Source organism: Panicum virgatum, chromosome 2N (genome assembly GCF_016808335.1).
Source record: "Panicum virgatum strain AP13 chromosome 2N, P.virgatum_v5, whole genome shotgun sequence".
Lineage (NCBI taxonomy): Eukaryota > Viridiplantae > Streptophyta > Magnoliopsida > Poales > Poaceae > Panicum > Panicum virgatum.
This window is the reverse complement of record NC_053146.1, coordinates 40,576,250-40,594,165: the sequence shown is the minus strand read 5'-3', so window position 1 is coordinate 40,594,165 and position 17,916 is coordinate 40,576,250. Positions and strand designations below refer to the sequence as shown.

The following is a 17,916-nucleotide window of genomic DNA, read 5'->3' as shown; positions in this document are numbered from 1 at the left end:
CATGCTCCAACAAACCCTATAGTAGCAACTCCAAGAGACTCTCTGTATCCATCTCAGTCTCTGTATCCATCCCAATTATTAGAAATAGAGATTTTGATGTAAAAAATACACTCCAAGAGCTTCTCTAAGTGGTTATCCAAATATATACATCATCTATTCCGGATTTCTCGCTAGCCAAAGATAGATAGCGAAAATGGCTCTCCAGAGTGTAAACAAGATATAGAAAAGCTGTTGGAAAGTGAAAATGTATAGAAAGTGATTTTTGTGTAGATGACTCTTCAAATGATGATTTAGAGAGTGAAATTCAAAAAGACTCTTGGAGATGCTCTTAATAGCCATCTATCTCAAGTTTAGAGGGCAAAGCTAAAAAAAAATACCCCTCTACTAACAGGAACTTCAGCAATAGTTCACTCTCCAAATACTAAATGGGTGTATGCCTCTCTATTTTTTAAGACTTTCTAAATTTGCTTTAACTGCAGCAATAACTCTCAATTTTAACTTACAACAAATAGCTCCCAATGACCCCTAACTCCTACTCCCTTAAATTAGACCCTATAAATAAATATTAAATAGGGGCTGCCTATATTTTTAGAGGCTTTCAAATTTGGTTTAACTCCAGCTATAGCTCCCAATTCTAACACATAGGATGGAGCACTCCAAGAAAAGCAAGTCCACTCCACCTTTGGGCTCCACTCCAGCAGTTTTACTCCATCATATTTGAGAGAGCTCCACTCCACAGATCCCAGAGGCCCACTTCCTTCCACCCTATGCGGCCCATTATGCAAGCAGCAACCCACTTGGTCCACCATTTCTTACCTCACTTCCACATAGGCCCCAACTAATCTTCTACCTCCAACCGGCTTCTGCATCTCCTATTGCCTCGTATCGGACATGCTTGACACCAACGCCTCAGCCTCGCCATCCCCGTCGTCTTTCCGCGCCGCGGAGCACCATGCTCTCCTGCCTCCTCGCACTGGCGTGTGCCGCGCACCGCCGCGGAGGGCGCCAGCCACGGCCGCCATCCTCAACCTCGCACTAGAGCTCGCGCCCTGCGGCGGCAGTGGGAGGGGCCCCTAGGGCAGCGACAGGAGGAGCTCCTGTGCGACGCGAGCACATCCTAGGGGTGGATTGGGGGTGATGGCCTAGGGCGGTGGGATCCGACGATGGGGGCCTCGGTGGCAGGGGCGGAGGCGACGGCTGGTGGAGGTGAGCCCCAGCGAGCTGATTAGGCGACGGCAACGATGAGCCCCCATGACGGCAGCCGCAGCACCTGCATGGCATGGCAGTGTTGGGAGCTCGAGCAACATGTTGACTTTTTCTATTTTTTGTGTGAAAGGGGTTTGGGAAAAGTGTGTAACTAGTGGCAGGTGGGTAATTACCACCAACTCCACCAGTTCTACTATTTGGTGGGGCACCACTCGATGAGCTCCCAAAAAACCTGGAGTCGAGCTAATTTTTGTTGGAGTGGGGTGGAAGCTGATCTGTTTGGATATTTTTCATGGAGTGGAGCTGTTTTGGTGGAGCAGACTCTCTCAAACACACCCATAATATAGGGCTCTCTACAGACCCCTTATGAATAGAGGGCGGAGGGATAAATTTGGAGGCATCCCTAAAATAGAGGGCCAAGTACAGGATCTGCTGGAGTGCATCTTTTAGCTTAGCTCTCTAAACTTAATATAGAGAGCTATTTAGGGAGTCTGCTGGTGTTCTTCTGAGGGTTTGCTAGAGTGTATCTTTTTTTAACATAAATATGAATTGTTTAGAGGATCCACTGAAGTGCTATAAGCTCTTTATTTTTTAAGGTCTCCAAATACTCTCCTCTATTCTTAGGAGTCTTTAAGGAGCCTTCTATTATAGCTCAGAATAACTCAGAATAGAAAGTTATTATTGGAGTTGGTACAAATTTGATGATCTAAAAAATAGATGCAACTTCTATTTAGCATTTAGAGGGTTTAATTAGGGTTATTGTTGGAGTTGTTTTTTAAGGAAGGGTGCGTGTCATATACCCATAAATCTATACTATAAAGAATAAAAGAATTGAGTTGCTTTCTCACCTACATCTATCTATCTTTCTATACTATAAATCTATACTATAAAGGATGAAAGAATTGAGTTGCTTTTTCATCTACATTAATTCAGCCAATCTTCTCATAAATTTTTTTTTGAAGACCCACATAGAAGAGTCAGGTGCTTGACAGGATTTGGTGGGAGGCACGGCTGTTTTTTCCACCACCGCTCCTCGTACCCGCCCGCTGTACCCGACTCATCCTCGGGACGCCCCTCCCCCGCGTTAAAGACGCGGCCTCCCCGTCCCGCCCGCCTGTAGCGCCGCCTCCCCCGCCCACCCGCCCGTGCGTTGCGACGCCGCCTCCCCCGCCTGCCGCGGTAACGACGCCGCCTCCACTGCATGACGTCGCGACTTCCCCGCCGTCGCGCCTGGTAGCCCCGCGACGCCGCCTCACCCGAGCCGTGGTCCGCCGCACGCTGCCAGCCGCCGCACCGGACCACGCCGCTTGGAGCCACCGACGAACGCGTCGCGTCGCCTGCTACGAGCTGGATGGGCGCGCCGTGACGGGTTCTACGATCTACGCCTGCTCGAACTGGACGCGTGCATCACGACGGCGGTCTAGATCGCCGCCTACTCTGAAGTGGGGGGAACGCATTCACTGCACCCGGCGCCGGTTGTATACTGCCCAGGCGGAGCCGCGGACGGCGTATGTTTGGAGCAGGTATAAATCAATCTTGGGTATCGTTGTGAAATTTTCACTCGCGCTAATCTGCCTGGGCTGTCGATCTGCAATTCTGCATCAATGCCCATCCTACGATCCACCGCCCTCACCGTCGCGCCCTCCTCCGAGCCCGTGGCCTCCCGATGCTCCGATCCATCGACATCACCTGTCCTGCGTGCTCCTCCGAGGCGACGACTCACCAAAGAAATGGCTCCATCCCCTGAGGTTCGTGCTAAACTAATTAAATCTGAGTTAGTGAGTGTGAGGCACATCCTGCGTAATGGATATCACATCCCTGCGTAATGGCCATCGCATCCACTTCGAATTGGTAGTTTGGCGTTTCCTGATTCATTGATGTACTACTAGAACCACAAAAGGAATATTTGCTATTATAGTTGTCTTACAGTATTATTACAGGGAATTTTAACTCAAGTTTCAGTTGTCCCGAAGCTTTTTATGTTAAGATTATTTTTCTGCAGTCGAGCCTTCTTGTAACTCATTTTTCTTCCTCTTAATGAAAAACATGCTCAGACACAGTCGCTAAAAAAAATTGTGTCCATATGTTCACTCAATTTCTGAAAAACAAAGACTGGACAAAACTGGTTTACAAGTTCTGAGTTCGGTTGCCTGTTAGAATGGTCCTCTCTTCTGTTCTAAATTACATCCAAATTGATCAGTAGTGCAGCACTGAAGTTTGGCATATCTTTCTTGTTCTGGGTATGCATGGTTGCTCAGAAATGTGTTTGCTGACAGACCTCGACTACTTCTGGACACAATTTCAGGTACCCGATCGATCTACGGGATCCCAACGGGACCAACACAGAGAGACCTGGACGACTGCTTACTCACCTGCCACTCCCTCTCCATGCAGTTCACAGGTGTGTGGTCCTTTCAGTTTCAGCACTAACATGGCACCAGCGATCTGCACTCAGAGCAGATGCTGACGACCGTTTCTCTACTACTAAAAAAGCCATGTTTTTTCCATTTATTGAAATACCTAAGCTTGCCACTAAAATGTTTTATTATATGGCAGAAACCATGGCAATGGTTATTGTCGGTGATGCTAGCTCTCTCTGTAGTTTTTGCTCTGAGTTGATTGATGGGGATTCATCTGTCTTCATAAAAATTGGTATTTGCTTCTATGTATTTCTTTTAATAATTATTTGCAATACTACAATGAGTAGGTTAGGCATCTGCTCCTTTGTCTGAAATCTTATGAAAATGTGTTAGCTTTATGTCATTACAAACTTATTCAACATGTTTTAGTCCCTGCTGATTCTTAGCAATTGCTTGATATTCCTTAGTTTCTTTAAATAGCTGCTGGTACCTGATAAATGTAAATTTATTCAATAAGGTTAGTTTTTCTAGAACCTTAGGAATGTTCAAGGTTCTGTCAAACGGTTACCTAAATCAGGGTGATGTGTAGGCTCTTGAAGATCTGACCTATGAAAGGAGGAAAGAATTCCTGCGACAGCATCCATTGCCTCAAAAGATTCCAATCGTATCATTCCACACCGAGGCAAGCATCACTCGTGTGATAAAGATGCAGATAGGGCATCTTGATATCCATGTCTAACGACCTAGCTCAGCATGTGGATTCATTCCATTACATTTATTAGTTCTTAAGCTAGAGTAGAATAGTTTTTTTTGATTCGGAGCATAGTTCTGGTTTGCACTTGTTGCTGGTTGAATAAAATAAAATAAAATATTTATTATTTATTAGGTATTAGATTATATGGGATTGCTATGATATATTAATAAATGAATAAATGTTTAGCAGTCTATAGGCAATCTAATTATTTTAAATATATTTATTCTATAAACATATACTATTTTTAAATATAAATGTTTTTTTAAACACGTGCATGTGGCGCGTGCATCACCACTAGTACACTACTAAGAATTTGATAAATCCATAGGAGTCCAGAGAGTGTGATATCCGTAAAACTAGAGATGTAAATGGTACGGATATTTTTTGATCGTATTCGAATTCGATCCGGTCTGGAAGGTTTTTTATCCGTCCATATTCGATTCCGAGTATCCAATATCCGTAATCGATCCGTATTCGAATGCTCAAAAGTTACGTTTTTATGATGTCAATATCCATTACAATTTTATCCGGCAAAAACTAACACTATCCGTATCCAACTCCGTATTCGAACACAAATATAAAAAACAAATACGATATCAGTAATATCCATCCGTATCCGATCTGTTTACATCCCTACATAAAACTACCTTGCAGATCCGAACTTCACGCAAATAGGCAAAAACGTGAAAAATAAACTAAGGTCTTCACCTCCAACAAAATGGGAAAAAAAAGAAAAGAAAACGCACGGATAACAGACAAAATCACAACTCATTAGAAGAGGAATAACGAGATTGTTGAACTACCAGATCGATCGAGATGTCGCCACATGTGCGCATCCGATTTGATGAATGATCTCAAGTATTACTCTAAGAAAACTCCTCTTAAGACACATGCTAATAGGCCAGATCTCACATAGCGGATAGCCAAAGTTTCTCCAACAAGTCCCACCGTCGGAGGTCAGAGCTCGTGCATCGAAAACTCTAACACCCACCAATTCGAAGTCGGATTTGTCACACCAAGCACCGGATGAACAATGCCCTAAAATACACCCACAAGCTGGAGGTGAGATCTCGTATACGAGACAGATAAACTCTTTTAGAAACAACATATAATCAATTAGTCAGATATCACGTACCAGATAGACAAAGTAACTCCAACAAGCACCACCATTGCAAACCCTCCTAAGCGGTTGAAGGTCAGGTCTTACGCACTGAATCTTCCGAAAAGCACAACAAATCAAAAGTTAAATCTCGTGCACCAGGTCAAAGACGAGAATGAGAGGAGAAAACTATTGAGAATGGAGGCGGTGATATGCAAATGTGGAGGGTGAGAGGTAACCCTAATACGGTGGGGGTTACAGAACTGACCAGAACGAGAGGAGAAGATTATTGAGAACGGAGGCGGCGCAAATGAGGAGGGTGAGAGGTAACCCTACTACAGCAGGGATTATATATGTATGGAGATGGCGCAAATACGGAGGGTGAGAGGTGAGCTTAATACGATGGGGGTTACAGGTGCGGAGGCGCGAGTTGAGGCATGAGTCAGGCTATATGGATTGGGCTAGCTATGCATGGTCCGTATTACTTCATGGGCCGAACTAACAAACCTAATTTACGTTTTCTAAATGGTGTGGTGCTCCCTATTTTAAATGTATGAGACATACATTTTGAAGGTGAGAAAGTGTCTGTAGCCTAATGCTTACAAGAGGTTGGTAGCACATTTACAAAATGTTGCTTGACTCGTTTGAGTTAAGTGGATATTGATGTTGATATTCCGAAGATAGATTGGATGATATGATTAGAGGATGATGGAAACAACTGTGTTAGGATAGATGGATGTTTATTGCATACGATATAGGCAACTTTAGCAAGTCAATTGAGCATTTTTACTAATTTATGTTTGTATTTTTTCTATTCCATGCAAGTAATCTACATATCTTTGAAAAATATTGCCAAAACATATACGAGTGACATCTTATTTTGAAGGTCTTTTCAAAAGAAATATTGTTGTGCAATCAGAAATTAAATTTAATAATCTATTCAAGAACTACAACTTTTTAAGTTTTGAGATTGCTTGCATGTGCAGTTGTGAAGATCAAAATCCCCCACTCCATTTGAGCAGCTGTTGTTAAATTAGAATTTAATTCAAAATGCATATTATAGGTAAAATAAGAGGACCAGACCATTCCACGTGGTCTGATATAGTCACTTCATATGCGAGATGATTGATATAAAGGATGTGTATGATTAAATGAAATTACAGCCGGCTGAGTGAAGTCATAACCTTTTTTAGAAAAAAAAGTACCTTCATTCTATTTTCTGAAGCATCATTATTGGTACATCAATCAACAGTATTTGCCAAAAACAAATGGCATCTACACGTTATCACAAATTCTAAGTTAAAACTTAAAAGACCGGCCATAGTGTTATTATCTAAAACTGAAAATGTTTGTGAAGTAGACACTTCATGGAACTGTTGACCAATGTATATATGCACGGAGCCACTTGACTATTCGAACAACTGACGCTATTGTGGTAACATTTGCAATGACGTTTTTATTCAGTTCCTTTATAAACTGGATTAATTATTTTCTTCTTTTTACGTGAATAGCAGGAAATTCTGTATCCTGCTTGAAGAGGTATCTTCGGAAAAGAAATCAACTTCGCAAAAAGAAATCAATGTTTTCTAGAACCTGACTTCATGCTAAAAAGTGGGGGAAATGTGTGAGGATGATATGAAAATAGGTCAAATGTATAGCCAGATAGGCCGTAAAGCGTAGAACAGCGAAGAGATCATCCCCTCCCATCCAACAGTCACTAATTGCAAGTGATGGGCACACCAGAAATGCTCTGATATACCTTAGATCAACTCCATAACTTCTACAAATTCTAGACCATGCTTTGCAAAATTTCTCTTAAGCGCTCGATTATTGCTACATATTTATACTAAACATAGAATAAATAGATATTTCTCCCTAAATTATTAAAATTTATTCAGTTGACCCTTGTCCTACTCATAACCTTCTAAATCACCACCCGAGCTAGTTGTAAAGGTGCTTTCGGTGATGTGGAGGGGCGATGTAGCCTTGACCCCTACAACTCACATTTCAACATCTCTTATGTATTCTCTGCTATGTCCCTCCTATATATAAGGCCTTGTTTGTTTCAGCTTCTAAATATTTTTAAACCATTGGTTTTTGGAATCTTCAAAAGTCAAATTCTCTTAAAAGCTAGAAGCTAGAAGCACTATGTCATAAACTTTACAGCTTCTGACTTATTAGGGTATCTAGCTTTTTTGAATTTCAAAAGATAATAGTCCAAAAGCTCCAAGAAGCTCAAAACAAACAGGACTTGAGTCCCCGGCTCTTTCATCCCCCTTTTTTTAATTATTTCTTGTGATCCATCCCAACACTAATGCCCTACCAAGGGTAAACACCCCTCCCCCACCCTTATCCCCTAGCCGGTCATATCATGAAGCAAGTGAACATTGGAGTGACCGCGTAGCAACACAACTGCTCCAATGAGTCAGAGCAAGACTGCAAGACCATGCCATTGTTGGACGACATTAACGGCAAAATGGTCATGCCACCATGATGTTGTAGGGTTATGTGTTAGTGCTCAGCATGTTGGTGGTGGACGTGAGTTCAGAGTCTTCCGACTTACTCGACCCTCCTAGCCATTGCTAGCAAGGAAACTATGAAAACATAATGCTCCGATACCGATTCAATTCTGCGATTGCTCGTGATACCGATTCAATTCTACGATTGCTCGTGTATATGTTTAGGCAGGTCCAGGCTGCAACAGTATTGATTCCGGCCATCCTGAGAAGCCATCTTGGATTCTCATCATCCTCTACCAGAGTTAAAATGGTGCCCAGGTGGCATTACAGGCTGGAAGTCGAATAAGAGAAGAAAGATATGACATAGCTTGTGTGTAAGAGACATGAAAGGACAAAATTGTCTCAGACATGGAGTCGGTACTCATCATCCACCTCAGCAGAACTGCCTTTAAAACCAGGTAATTTAGACGGTACTGACTAAATAGATTGTCGGGATCAATACCACGTTTTATCATCTGGAGACTAAGGTGTTTGGATCCAAAAAGTGCTAAAGTTTAGCACCAGCCCATCCAAATAGGAGTGCTAATAGGGCAGGCTAAACTTTAACCAAGACAAAAAAATTAGCAAAGATATATGTGTTAATAGATGTTAAAGTTTAGCACTCCAGCCCCAAGTAGACGAACCTCGATAGTTCAAAGAAGTTAAATAAACTTGTTCCCGCTAAAAATAAGAACGAAATAACTTACAGCTGCATGGCAAATGGAACACTACAAGCACAAATGAGAATGTAGAAACAGATGCATCTGAAGGCATCTTATTAACAGCCACTTGTGAAACAGAAAAGGAAGGCAGATCAGGGCCTATGCAGCAGCTCCTGCACCGTTTGAGCGAGCTGGGTCTCGCTCCTGATGCCCTGGATCCACCTCGCACTGATTCGCACGCTCTCAAGGCTCTGCTTCAGTGTTCTCTCGAATCCGGGCTTCTTGCGGGTTGCGAAGAAGCGGGAGAACTCTTCTGCCTTCTCATTGGAGGTGAACTGATGACCAGGTAAACAAGGGGAGATTGAACTCAACAATGACCAGCAAAATCTTAAGAGAAAAGTGAAGCTAAACGTACCAATTCGAGGACAAATCTGATGACAACTGACACTCCTACATCGCCTGCTATCTTTGAGATTAAATCCCAGTTTTCCTGTGTCCCAACAGAATAAGGCCATTGTAAATTAAACCACATGCTTGGTTGATTATTTTCTAAAGTGATGGTTATTTTCCCTTTCTTATAATGAAATTTCTAAGATGCTGAAGATAAGTCAGTATAATTTTTTTAAATCAGGAGAAACTGCAAAAGGATGCCACAGCAATCAAGTTCGTTTATATAGCTTGCAGTTCAATGTTTCCACAGACTATATTTGAGCCATGACCTCACAACAGTGTGCTACTAAATATGCACGCCTATTGGCAACATCCTAGGGACTAAAATTTTGGCACCATGAAATGGGATAGATCTTTTCATTCAAAACTCTAATGGGATCCATTATTTGGAATAGGTTCAAAGTCTCAACTTATATGTTGTAACTGAAAAATAAGAGGGCTTCCACTTTTCATTATCCACTACTAGAGACCGAGATTTACCTTCAACCAGACCCATGCAGTTTCACGTGTCTCAACACTAATACCTTGAAGCACATAGTATGCATCTTGATAGCGAACCTGGCAAGCAATAGTGAGAAATGAGTCTTTATTGCAATTTGCAACTGTTACTAGAACTCATTCAGTTGAACTTCCACAAGAAACCATGGAGAAACAAAAAAAGAATGTCTACCTCACCGCTGAAAAGGAAATTCAGTGACTCAAGAACAATATTGTTATCCTTACAAGAACATAATGCACCTAAAACAAGGAAACCAACCATTCAGAACAAGTCAACTCGCCAGCAAGCTTTGTTAAAGTTCTCTTTTGGAGGTTCAAAATCCACATACCTAAGACACGTGCCTTTTCCTCTGCTTCAACTGTCTGTCTGTAGACTTTAAGAAGATCATCGTAACCAGATCTGTTTGAACTAGTAACATTCTGCATCACAGCAAGGTATGCCACCTGCAGAAACAACACAAGACATTGAGAAGAGTTACCTAAGTAAAACACAATAGCAGCATGTAGGGAGAAGAAAATAGTACCTTCCTGGTATCTGAAGGAAGAAGGGAAGTGTTGTGACCATGGACGAAGATACGGAAACGCCTAGCTCCCTCATGTATAGTCTTATCATGCCCAAGTTTGACAAGTGCATCCAAGAGCACTGGTCTAAGCATAGCATCCAGGTGGCTCTCACCATCCTTTGGATCCCAGCCTAAATTTCTGAAAGTTGTTGAATAAGGGCACTTGTCATGTGGCCAATGAAACAGAAGAAAAGTCATGGCAAACAGAGAGTAATACTGAACGAATGTGCATCAAGGCATGTTAAGCAAACACAAACAAGCGGAGACATCTCAGGAAATCAACAATTCAAGTTGACTCGGAAGCAGGCAATGCAAAATAAGAGTGGGCATACAGAGCGGGTGACAGAAGAAGCTTGATCAAAAGCTGCTTGATGTCACCGACCAAGTCAGGAGTTGCATCAGTTGATATTGTAGCGACACTTAAACTTACCTGTCAAGCATAAGATAAAGGCAAATACAATTAACCTTTAAATAAAATTGAACAGCATGGAATCAATCAGACATACAAGATTTACATACAGTGGTTGTGTGTGAAAGAACACTGTAATCAGTTTCCTCACGATAAGCATACAGTAAATATAACAGAGATGTTAATGTTCGTTTGCAGGCCATAGATAGGGCATGTGAATCTTCCACAATGCCTGCAAAGCGATAAGCATACAGTAAATATAACAGAGATGTTAATGTTCGTTTGCAGGCCATAGATAGGGCATGTGAATCTTCCACAATGCCTGCAAAGCTAATGTTATGATACTTGCCACCACAACAATGATAAAGAATTTAACAGTACCAGATGTTGTGCTTACCAATTTTATCCATCAAGGAGAGCTTCTTGTCCTGCACTGCATCTTGAAGTGCAGCAGAAAGTTCGTCATCATAGTTGACTCTATAAAATCCTGTTTGATTAGTGTTCAACTTAATCCAGAAGTTTCCACCCTTCTCTCTGTTACCACACTGTGAAGCAATGTCCCTTGTATCCAGCATATTACTTTTGCCTTTCAGTAAAAAAAATTTCTGCGTATCATATGAACTGCAGCTTGATGTTATAGGGACAATCCATATGCCAGGGCCAGAGGATCCATCTAACAAAAACTGTGCCTGCGAAAAAAACAAGTTAGAAACTTACTAAAGCAAAAAAAAAAAACAAGGGTACGGAGGTATATGCAATGAACTGACATGCCAAAATTTGATTTATCCTAACCAATATGTATTTTACATATTCAAGGCAATAATTGATGATATGAATGCAAAACGTACATAGAAAGAACAATGTGTTTGTAGAAACCTGTTCAAGTTCTAGGCGATTCCCTTTCAGTTTTGCATTTATAACAGGATATCCTTGCTGCTTTGTCCATGTGGTCATCAAACTCTTGACAGGTTCACCAGATTTCTCTTCAAGAACAGCCCACAGGTCATCAGTTTTAGCATTTGAGTAGGCATATCTTTTTATATAAGCAGCCAACGCTTTCTGAAAGTGTAGAATTGATGAGTTAGAGAACATATCAAGGAATAGAGAGTTTACAAAAAAAAAATGGACAGCAGAAGGGAACAAAAATCAGCCTTCCTTAACTTATATGTAGATATCAATTAAAATTTTAATATATTGTTCTATGCACAATTTGTTATTTACATAATCTGAATCGATAGTGAAGTCAAAGATAGCTCATTATGAGGAAAAAAAAGTCAGACAGATTAGTTTACTACACAATTTTTTATGGCAGTTTAGGCTTTTAACCTTATGCAAATAACAATAATAGATGAAATACTAAAGAATGATAACACAGAAGGCGCCGACTCAAGGCGCCGAAGAATGGAAAGATCAAGAAATAGTTTTTAGAGACAGTCCAAACCTGAAAACGCTCTGCCCCAAGGTAATTTTGTAGCATGCAAATAATAGAAGCACCCTTTCATAACTTATGGCATCAAAAATTTCATCAACCTCACTTGCTTGATGTATTTCAACCTGAGGAAAAGAAATGAAGAAACCAGCATTTAGACAAGTGAAAAGGCCAACAGCAGCAGCAAGAGCCTGGAGATGTTTGCTGAAATTGATCCCTAAAGTAACTTTTCAAACTAAAAGGAATGCACAAGTATCAAATGCAACGAATTTTGGTCCAACCACTGCACATGGCCACATTCAGGTAATAAATACATAAATCAGGATTTAAAGTAGGATACCTCAATAGGATGAGACGCAGCAAGTGAATCCAATTTGAGACCAGCAGTTGTGCCACTAAGGAATTGCGTCCAGATATTCCATTGCGGGAAAAGGGAATCTACTGCTAAATGACTCATCTGTTAAAATAGAATGTCTATTCGCTCAATATTATGCAACATGCTAAATTCTGAGAATTTAGATTCTCAAAATTGATTTACCCATGTAGCAAAACCTTCGTTCAGCCACAAGTGAGTCCACCATGCCATGGTTACAAGATTGCCAAACCATTGGTGAGCCAATTCATGTGCCACTGTAATTGCAACCTAAACGAAAGAAATGTTGAGATCAATAAAGGATATATCCACGGCCTTCAGTCATCCAATAATCAATAAAACCATGTTGGACTAGTTGATCAAAACGCAATCATTTTTTTTTTTGCGACCGTGCTTGAGCACGTTTTTCATTAAGAGGGAACATGAAAACACAATCATATACTCCTGTGTAGAATCAAATGGACATGGGAATAACTCATCATGATTTAACAAGCACAACCTAGATAGTGTACAAATAGTTTAACCAAAGAATTTGTGAGTTATGGGAGTTACACTCTGTTTGCTGGATTGTGATGAAGACTGCTCATCAAAAAGCAAAGCCACTTCACGGAAAGTAACCAATCCATAGTTCTCCATCGCTCCAGCAGCAAAATCAGGGATAGCAACCATATCCAACTTGGGCAGGGGATAAGGTGTGCCGAAGTAACTAAAAAAATGGAAAATTGAACTTTCTGTTAGCGATTCCATCCTACAAAAGACAAAAGTAGGAAGACTATTCATCGGCATTAGTTATGTTTCGATAGAAACTTATTTATTAGCAAAGGCATGCAGATGATCTTACTGTTTATAGAGACTCAGTGACTTCAAACCAACATCTAGTGCAAACTTTCCTTGATTACTATTACCAACTTGAGTGTACACACGTACTTTGGTACCTAATGTAATCAAACAAGATTAAGAAAAAGGACAAAGCAAAAGAGAAAATACTACGACACTGAAACGGAGGATATTAAAGTACTGGCACCAATTAGAGCTGATACCTTCTGATGTCACACCCTCTATATAATCAAACAAGCCAACAACGATTGCCACTAAATAAGTTGACATAAGGGGTGATTTCTCATAATGGACAGTCTTGATAGGACCAGCAATTGTTTGATCAGCTACTGGCATATTGGACAGCGCTACCAGCTCAGATGGCACTTCAAGAGTTAGCTTGAACTTAGCCTGAAATTTAGAAAAGCAAAAGTGGAAATGATTGAAAGTGTATCTGAACCAGTGGCAGATCCACATTGGGGGCTGAGGGGGCTCCAGCCCCCCTACCTCCATGAAGTCCATGGAGCCCCCCCCCCCCCCCTACAATTTCCATACATAGTTGAAAGGGAGGAGGACGAAAAGGAGGAGGAAGAAGAAGAAGAGAAAGTGAAGGAGGAGGAAGAAGAAAGGGAAGATAACCCCCCATAATGTTTAGCTTCTGGATCCGCCCCTGATCTGAACTCCTTGATATTCTAGGTGCGTGTAGATGAGACTAAGAGGAACATAAAACAATGAATTTTAAGGAGAAAAGATGATCTTGTATATACACTCTTGTTGAGTGTACACCAAAATTGTTGCTTTGAGAACAAATCCTAAACAAAACAGCTGATTATTGAACATTCATCATTTTATCACAATTACCTTGAATGCAGGCTCATCCCAGCATGGGAAGCAACGCCGGGCATGCACAGCCTCAAACTGTGTGACCGCCATGTTCTTCTGCTTTCCCTTATACTGATACTTACTGCAATCAATAGCATTGGGGGGAATGAAGCAAAAGAGAAAAGTATGTACAAAACAAGCACTCAAATTATCAAAATAAGTTCTGATTGATAAGCTGGCTTCACGACAGGTTCCCTAACCACATTCTTCCACAATAGCATTTCAAGTGCATAATTGGTGGCACAGGTAAGTCACTGTGAATCGTTGTATAACAGGGCAAAGCACTAGGTCAGACTTTGTTTACTCTTTTTTCCCACGACATCATGATTTGCTACAAGGTCACAAATGGTAGAGCTAATACTATTCAAAGAATTATTTCCTTTGGGGAACAATACTACTTGAAGGATCACAGCACCCTGGTAGAGAAAAGCCATGGACCCAACAAGGGTCAGAACTCAGAATTCTGATTTTGTTCCATTTCGAAACCATACAGTGGAAATGCTAAACGGAAGGTCTTCTATGATAAAACAAGTACCTCCTGTAGAACCCCCTCATCTGATCGTTGAGCGTGCCGTTGAACTTGATAATAAGCACGCCCTCGCCGAGCGGCAACACCTTGGGGAACCCGAGCACCAGGATCTCGTCGCCATCAAAGTACACCACCTCCTTGGGCGCCAAATCCTGCAATTTTGGCCCCAGTTAACTTGCAGCGTGGAAGCGAACCCCCTTTTCTTTTCTTTCCCTTTTCTTAAACTATTGCTATTTCCGCTGGAGTCGCGTACGTACCCGGAAGCGGATCGAGGAGCGGTCGACGGAGAGGTCGGCGGCGTTGAGGACGAGGAAGCGTGTGGGCGCGGAGACCACGACGGCGACGGCAGCGGTGCCCGTGAAGGTGCAGGCGACGAGGTCGGGGCGGAGGCGGAGGTCGTAGCGGCGCGGCGCGGCGAAGAGCGGAAGCCGCGCCTGCCCGCGGAACTGGGCCGGCGAGCCTGCCACCGCCGCCGGCGGCCGCGGGGGCGCCGACTTGCGGCGAGGGAGGGCTTCTTCCACCGCTTTAACATTCGAGCCCTGCGTGGCGTGATTAGGTGGAATTTTGGATCAGACCGCAGGGTTTACTGGTCATGTTTAGTTCCAAAATTTTTTCTACAGTATTAAATGCATGTGAAAAATAACTAAACTAGTACGGCATTTATAGATATGGGTATAGAATTTTACCCGCGGCTAAAGACTTTTATCCGTGGGTACCCAACGGGTATCCGAATGCAATAAATAAACCAGCGAGCTCATATCATTGGTAAATTTTATATCTCATTTTTTTGTGATTGTATGACTACATAAACGAATAATGAGATTATGTGAACTAATAGATGTGAAAATGGCATTGACATTTTTTATTATTTGTAGTAAAGTGTATAATCATTGTTGTATTTTTTAGATGAAATACTTAACTAGAATTGAACGTACTTATTTACATACAACTACAAAATAGATGCTGAGATAAGAAAAAAAATGGTTTGCGTTCGCTTGTATGAGCGATAAATCCAAAATTTGCTAGTCTATACTATGAAATGATAGGTTGTTTATGCTATCATTAATATACCCGAAGGGTATCTGAAACCCGACCCGTACCCGATGGGTACGGGTACAGGTATGAAATTTTCTCCGCTAGACTTCACGGGTATGGGTATGTCTTGTAGTTTCGGGTATTGTCGTGGGCGGGTATTTGCTCTACCCATACCTTACCCGATCCGTTGCCACTCCTAACTGCAGCGCCTAAAAAATTTTGGTAACTGAACAGGACTTGAACATTTGACTACTAATTAAGAGTATTAAATATGGATAACTGACAAAACCGATTTCATAACCCTGGGTGTAATTGCGAGACGAATCTTTTAAACCTAATTGGATCATAATTAGACAATATCGTGCTACAGTAAACAACCTCTAATGACGGATTAATTAGACTTAATAGATTCATCTCGCGATTTCCCGTCTATCCGTGTAATTAGTTTTATAATTAGATCATGTTTAGTCCTTTTAATTTTTGGTTGAAAATTGCTACAGTAAATTTCATTCAAATATTTACGGGATCTAAACAAAGACCTATCTCTATTTACAGTAAATTTCATTCAAATATTTACGGGATTAATTGGTACATCAGCTCAGGGAAGGAAGCAAAAGAGAAAATAGAGATATGGCTGCTTTGGGGTCCGATTACAAATTATCAGTGATGATAGGTAATCTTCAATAGAGGCTGCCGTAAGGAAAGCTGGATCCGGCCACGCCGGGCTCAACGGAGGCCGCCGCCGCTGCAGCGGCCGGACTAGGCGGCGGCGCGACTCAGACGTTCCCATTCGCGCTCTGGTGGCGGCGCGCCCCTATCTCTAGCCCGATCCGAGGATGGCGGTCGCCCAGGCCGCCATAGGCGGCGTGGATTAGCTCCCACCAGTGCTCCGGTGGCGGTGGCTAGCAAGCGCCCATGCACGTTCTGGTGGCGATGCGCCCCCAACTTCAGCCCGGCCGGCCAAGGATGACGACGGCGGTTTGTTAGGTCAGGAAAATGAGGAGGAAGATAGGAGTACCTCGCCACCGCACGGCCTTCCGGTGGCCGGATCTGGTGGCAGCGTGGTAAGGGAGGGGGAGGGGAGGAACCGGACAGATGTGGTTGCTCGTTTCTGCCTGTGCCGCCTGAGAAGGACGACGCGGGATTCCGCTGGCCTCGTACTATACTCGTAGGATGCTTGTCCTCCTCGTGTGGCCTCACCTACGCGCCCCCACGCAAACAGGCAAGCCACCAACAGGCTAACAGTAAGTCGGTAACCGCGCTGCCGCTTGCTGAAGCTCTCCATTGAACGCTAGTGTGCCGGCCAACCAATTCCTACTCGAGCTCGTGATGGAACGAGCTGGCTCGAGCTTTTTACGAGCGGAGCCGAGCCAGTATTGTTTGCTTGTTTGCTTGACGAGCCGAGCCAGGAACCAGCTCGGTATCTTAATGAGCCAGCACGAGCTGAGCCGGACCAAGCCAGCTAGCTCGTTTGCAAACGACGGGTACGACGGGAAAATCAAGTTGATTGAAAAAAAGCTAGAAATACAAAATCTGTTAAAATCTAGGTAAAGCCAAACATCGAAAAGATATATGATCATTGCAGGTGCATCATCCCCTCTGTTCGTCATATAGCTGGCCTAGCTAGATCGTGACATGACACTAAGGCGGCATAATTAATATGCTGCATGCCACACAAAGCTAGACATGAGGGAAGAAAAATTGACGATGCGTAGGCCAGCTCCGCACCTTAGCGATGCGCCGCCGCCGGACGACGATAGTGGCCGCCCCGGCGACCCCCGCCGTCGCCATCTTCCTGCCGCCGCCTGCCGGCACCGCGTCGTCACTATCGCCGGCAGCGATGGCTGACACGGAGGCGAGCATTAGCATAGCCATCGCCACCAGCAGCAGCGGGACGCCGGCGCCTGCTCCGGCGGACCGGGCCATGGACATCGCCGCCGGCTGCTGCAGCCGCGCGCGTCGTCGTCCCATTCCTCTCCTCCCAGCAGCGCCGCTCCCCCTGATGATCGATCTCGGCCGGCGCAATCAAAGAGCTCGCAAGCTCACTATCACACCGCTACCTTGTCGGTCGACCTTGGCTACCTGCGAGCCCGTGATATATGCATGGGACGGGGATGATGCCACCTCGCTAGCGCAAGCAACTAGCTAGCGGCGCCACCACGTTGACTACTGATCGAGACGATCGAAGCAGGAAATAAAAATGCCACGCGCGTGCGTGATCGAGGGAATGGACGAGCGGCCGTAGAGAGAGATTCTCGCGCGCGAATAATCGATGATAGGTGTTGTCAACCGATACTAAAAGCTATATATACATTAATACCAGGTAGTATTACCGACTTATACTAAACGCTAT

At 43.2% G+C, this 17,916-nt stretch overlaps 1 protein-coding gene and 1 pseudogene across 3 annotated transcripts; one reads left to right on the top strand and one right to left on the bottom strand.

Annotated features, from left to right (window-relative positions):
* Window positions 1–2,356: 2,356 nt before the first annotated feature.
* Window positions 2,357–4,455, top strand: LOC120660468. Of its 2 annotated transcripts, XR_005669611.1 has the most exons (4): window positions 2,385–2,954; window positions 3,512–3,607; window positions 3,763–3,858; window positions 4,156–4,455. XR_005669611.1 is itself a non-coding variant. In XM_039939012.1 (3 exons), the coding sequence occupies exons 1-3, from the start codon at window positions 2,811–2,813 to the stop codon at window positions 4,303–4,305; spliced, it is 390 nt and encodes a 129-aa protein (XP_039794946.1). In that variant the 5' UTR covers window positions 2,357–2,810; the 3' UTR covers window positions 4,306–4,455. The 2 variants fall into 2 exon arrangements, 1 of the variants encoding a protein (XP_039794946.1); XM_039939012.1 differs by lacking the exon at window positions 3,763–3,858 and having other exon boundaries at window positions 2,357–2,954.
* A 4,043-nt stretch (window positions 4,456–8,498) lies between these two features.
* LOC120662612 lies at window positions 8,499–17,495 on the bottom strand (annotated as a pseudogene). Its single transcript, XR_005670230.1, has 20 exons — window positions 17,292–17,495; window positions 14,786–15,097; window positions 14,535–14,680; window positions 13,979–14,081; window positions 13,342–13,528; window positions 13,143–13,236; window positions 12,854–13,007; window positions 12,467–12,571; window positions 12,269–12,385; window positions 11,941–12,053; window positions 11,376–11,558; window positions 10,897–11,188; window positions 10,610–10,731; window positions 10,423–10,520; window positions 10,052–10,229; window positions 9,857–9,971; window positions 9,700–9,767; window positions 9,510–9,587; window positions 8,995–9,069; window positions 8,499–8,914 (listed from the first exon to the last, which is right to left on the bottom strand). The product of XR_005670230.1 is annotated as an aminopeptidase M1-C-like (transcript).
* Window positions 17,496–17,916: the final 421 nt, after the last annotated feature.

What these genes read in the sequence shown, in the direction of transcription:
- LOC120660468 (XM_039939012.1), top strand. Translation starts at nt 2,811, where the DNA reads ATGCCCATCCTACGATCCACCGCCCTCACCGTCGCGCCCTCCTCCGAG. An exon ending in AAATGGCTCCATCCCCTGAG is followed by an intron (nt 2,955 to 3,511) that starts GTTCGTGCTAAA and finishes ACACAATTTCAG; the next exon opens with GTACCCGATCGATCTACGGG. An exon ending in CCTCTCCATGCAGTTCACAG is followed by an intron (nt 3,608 to 4,155) that starts GTGTGTGGTCCT and finishes GGTGATGTGTAG; the next exon opens with GCTCTTGAAGATCTGACCTA.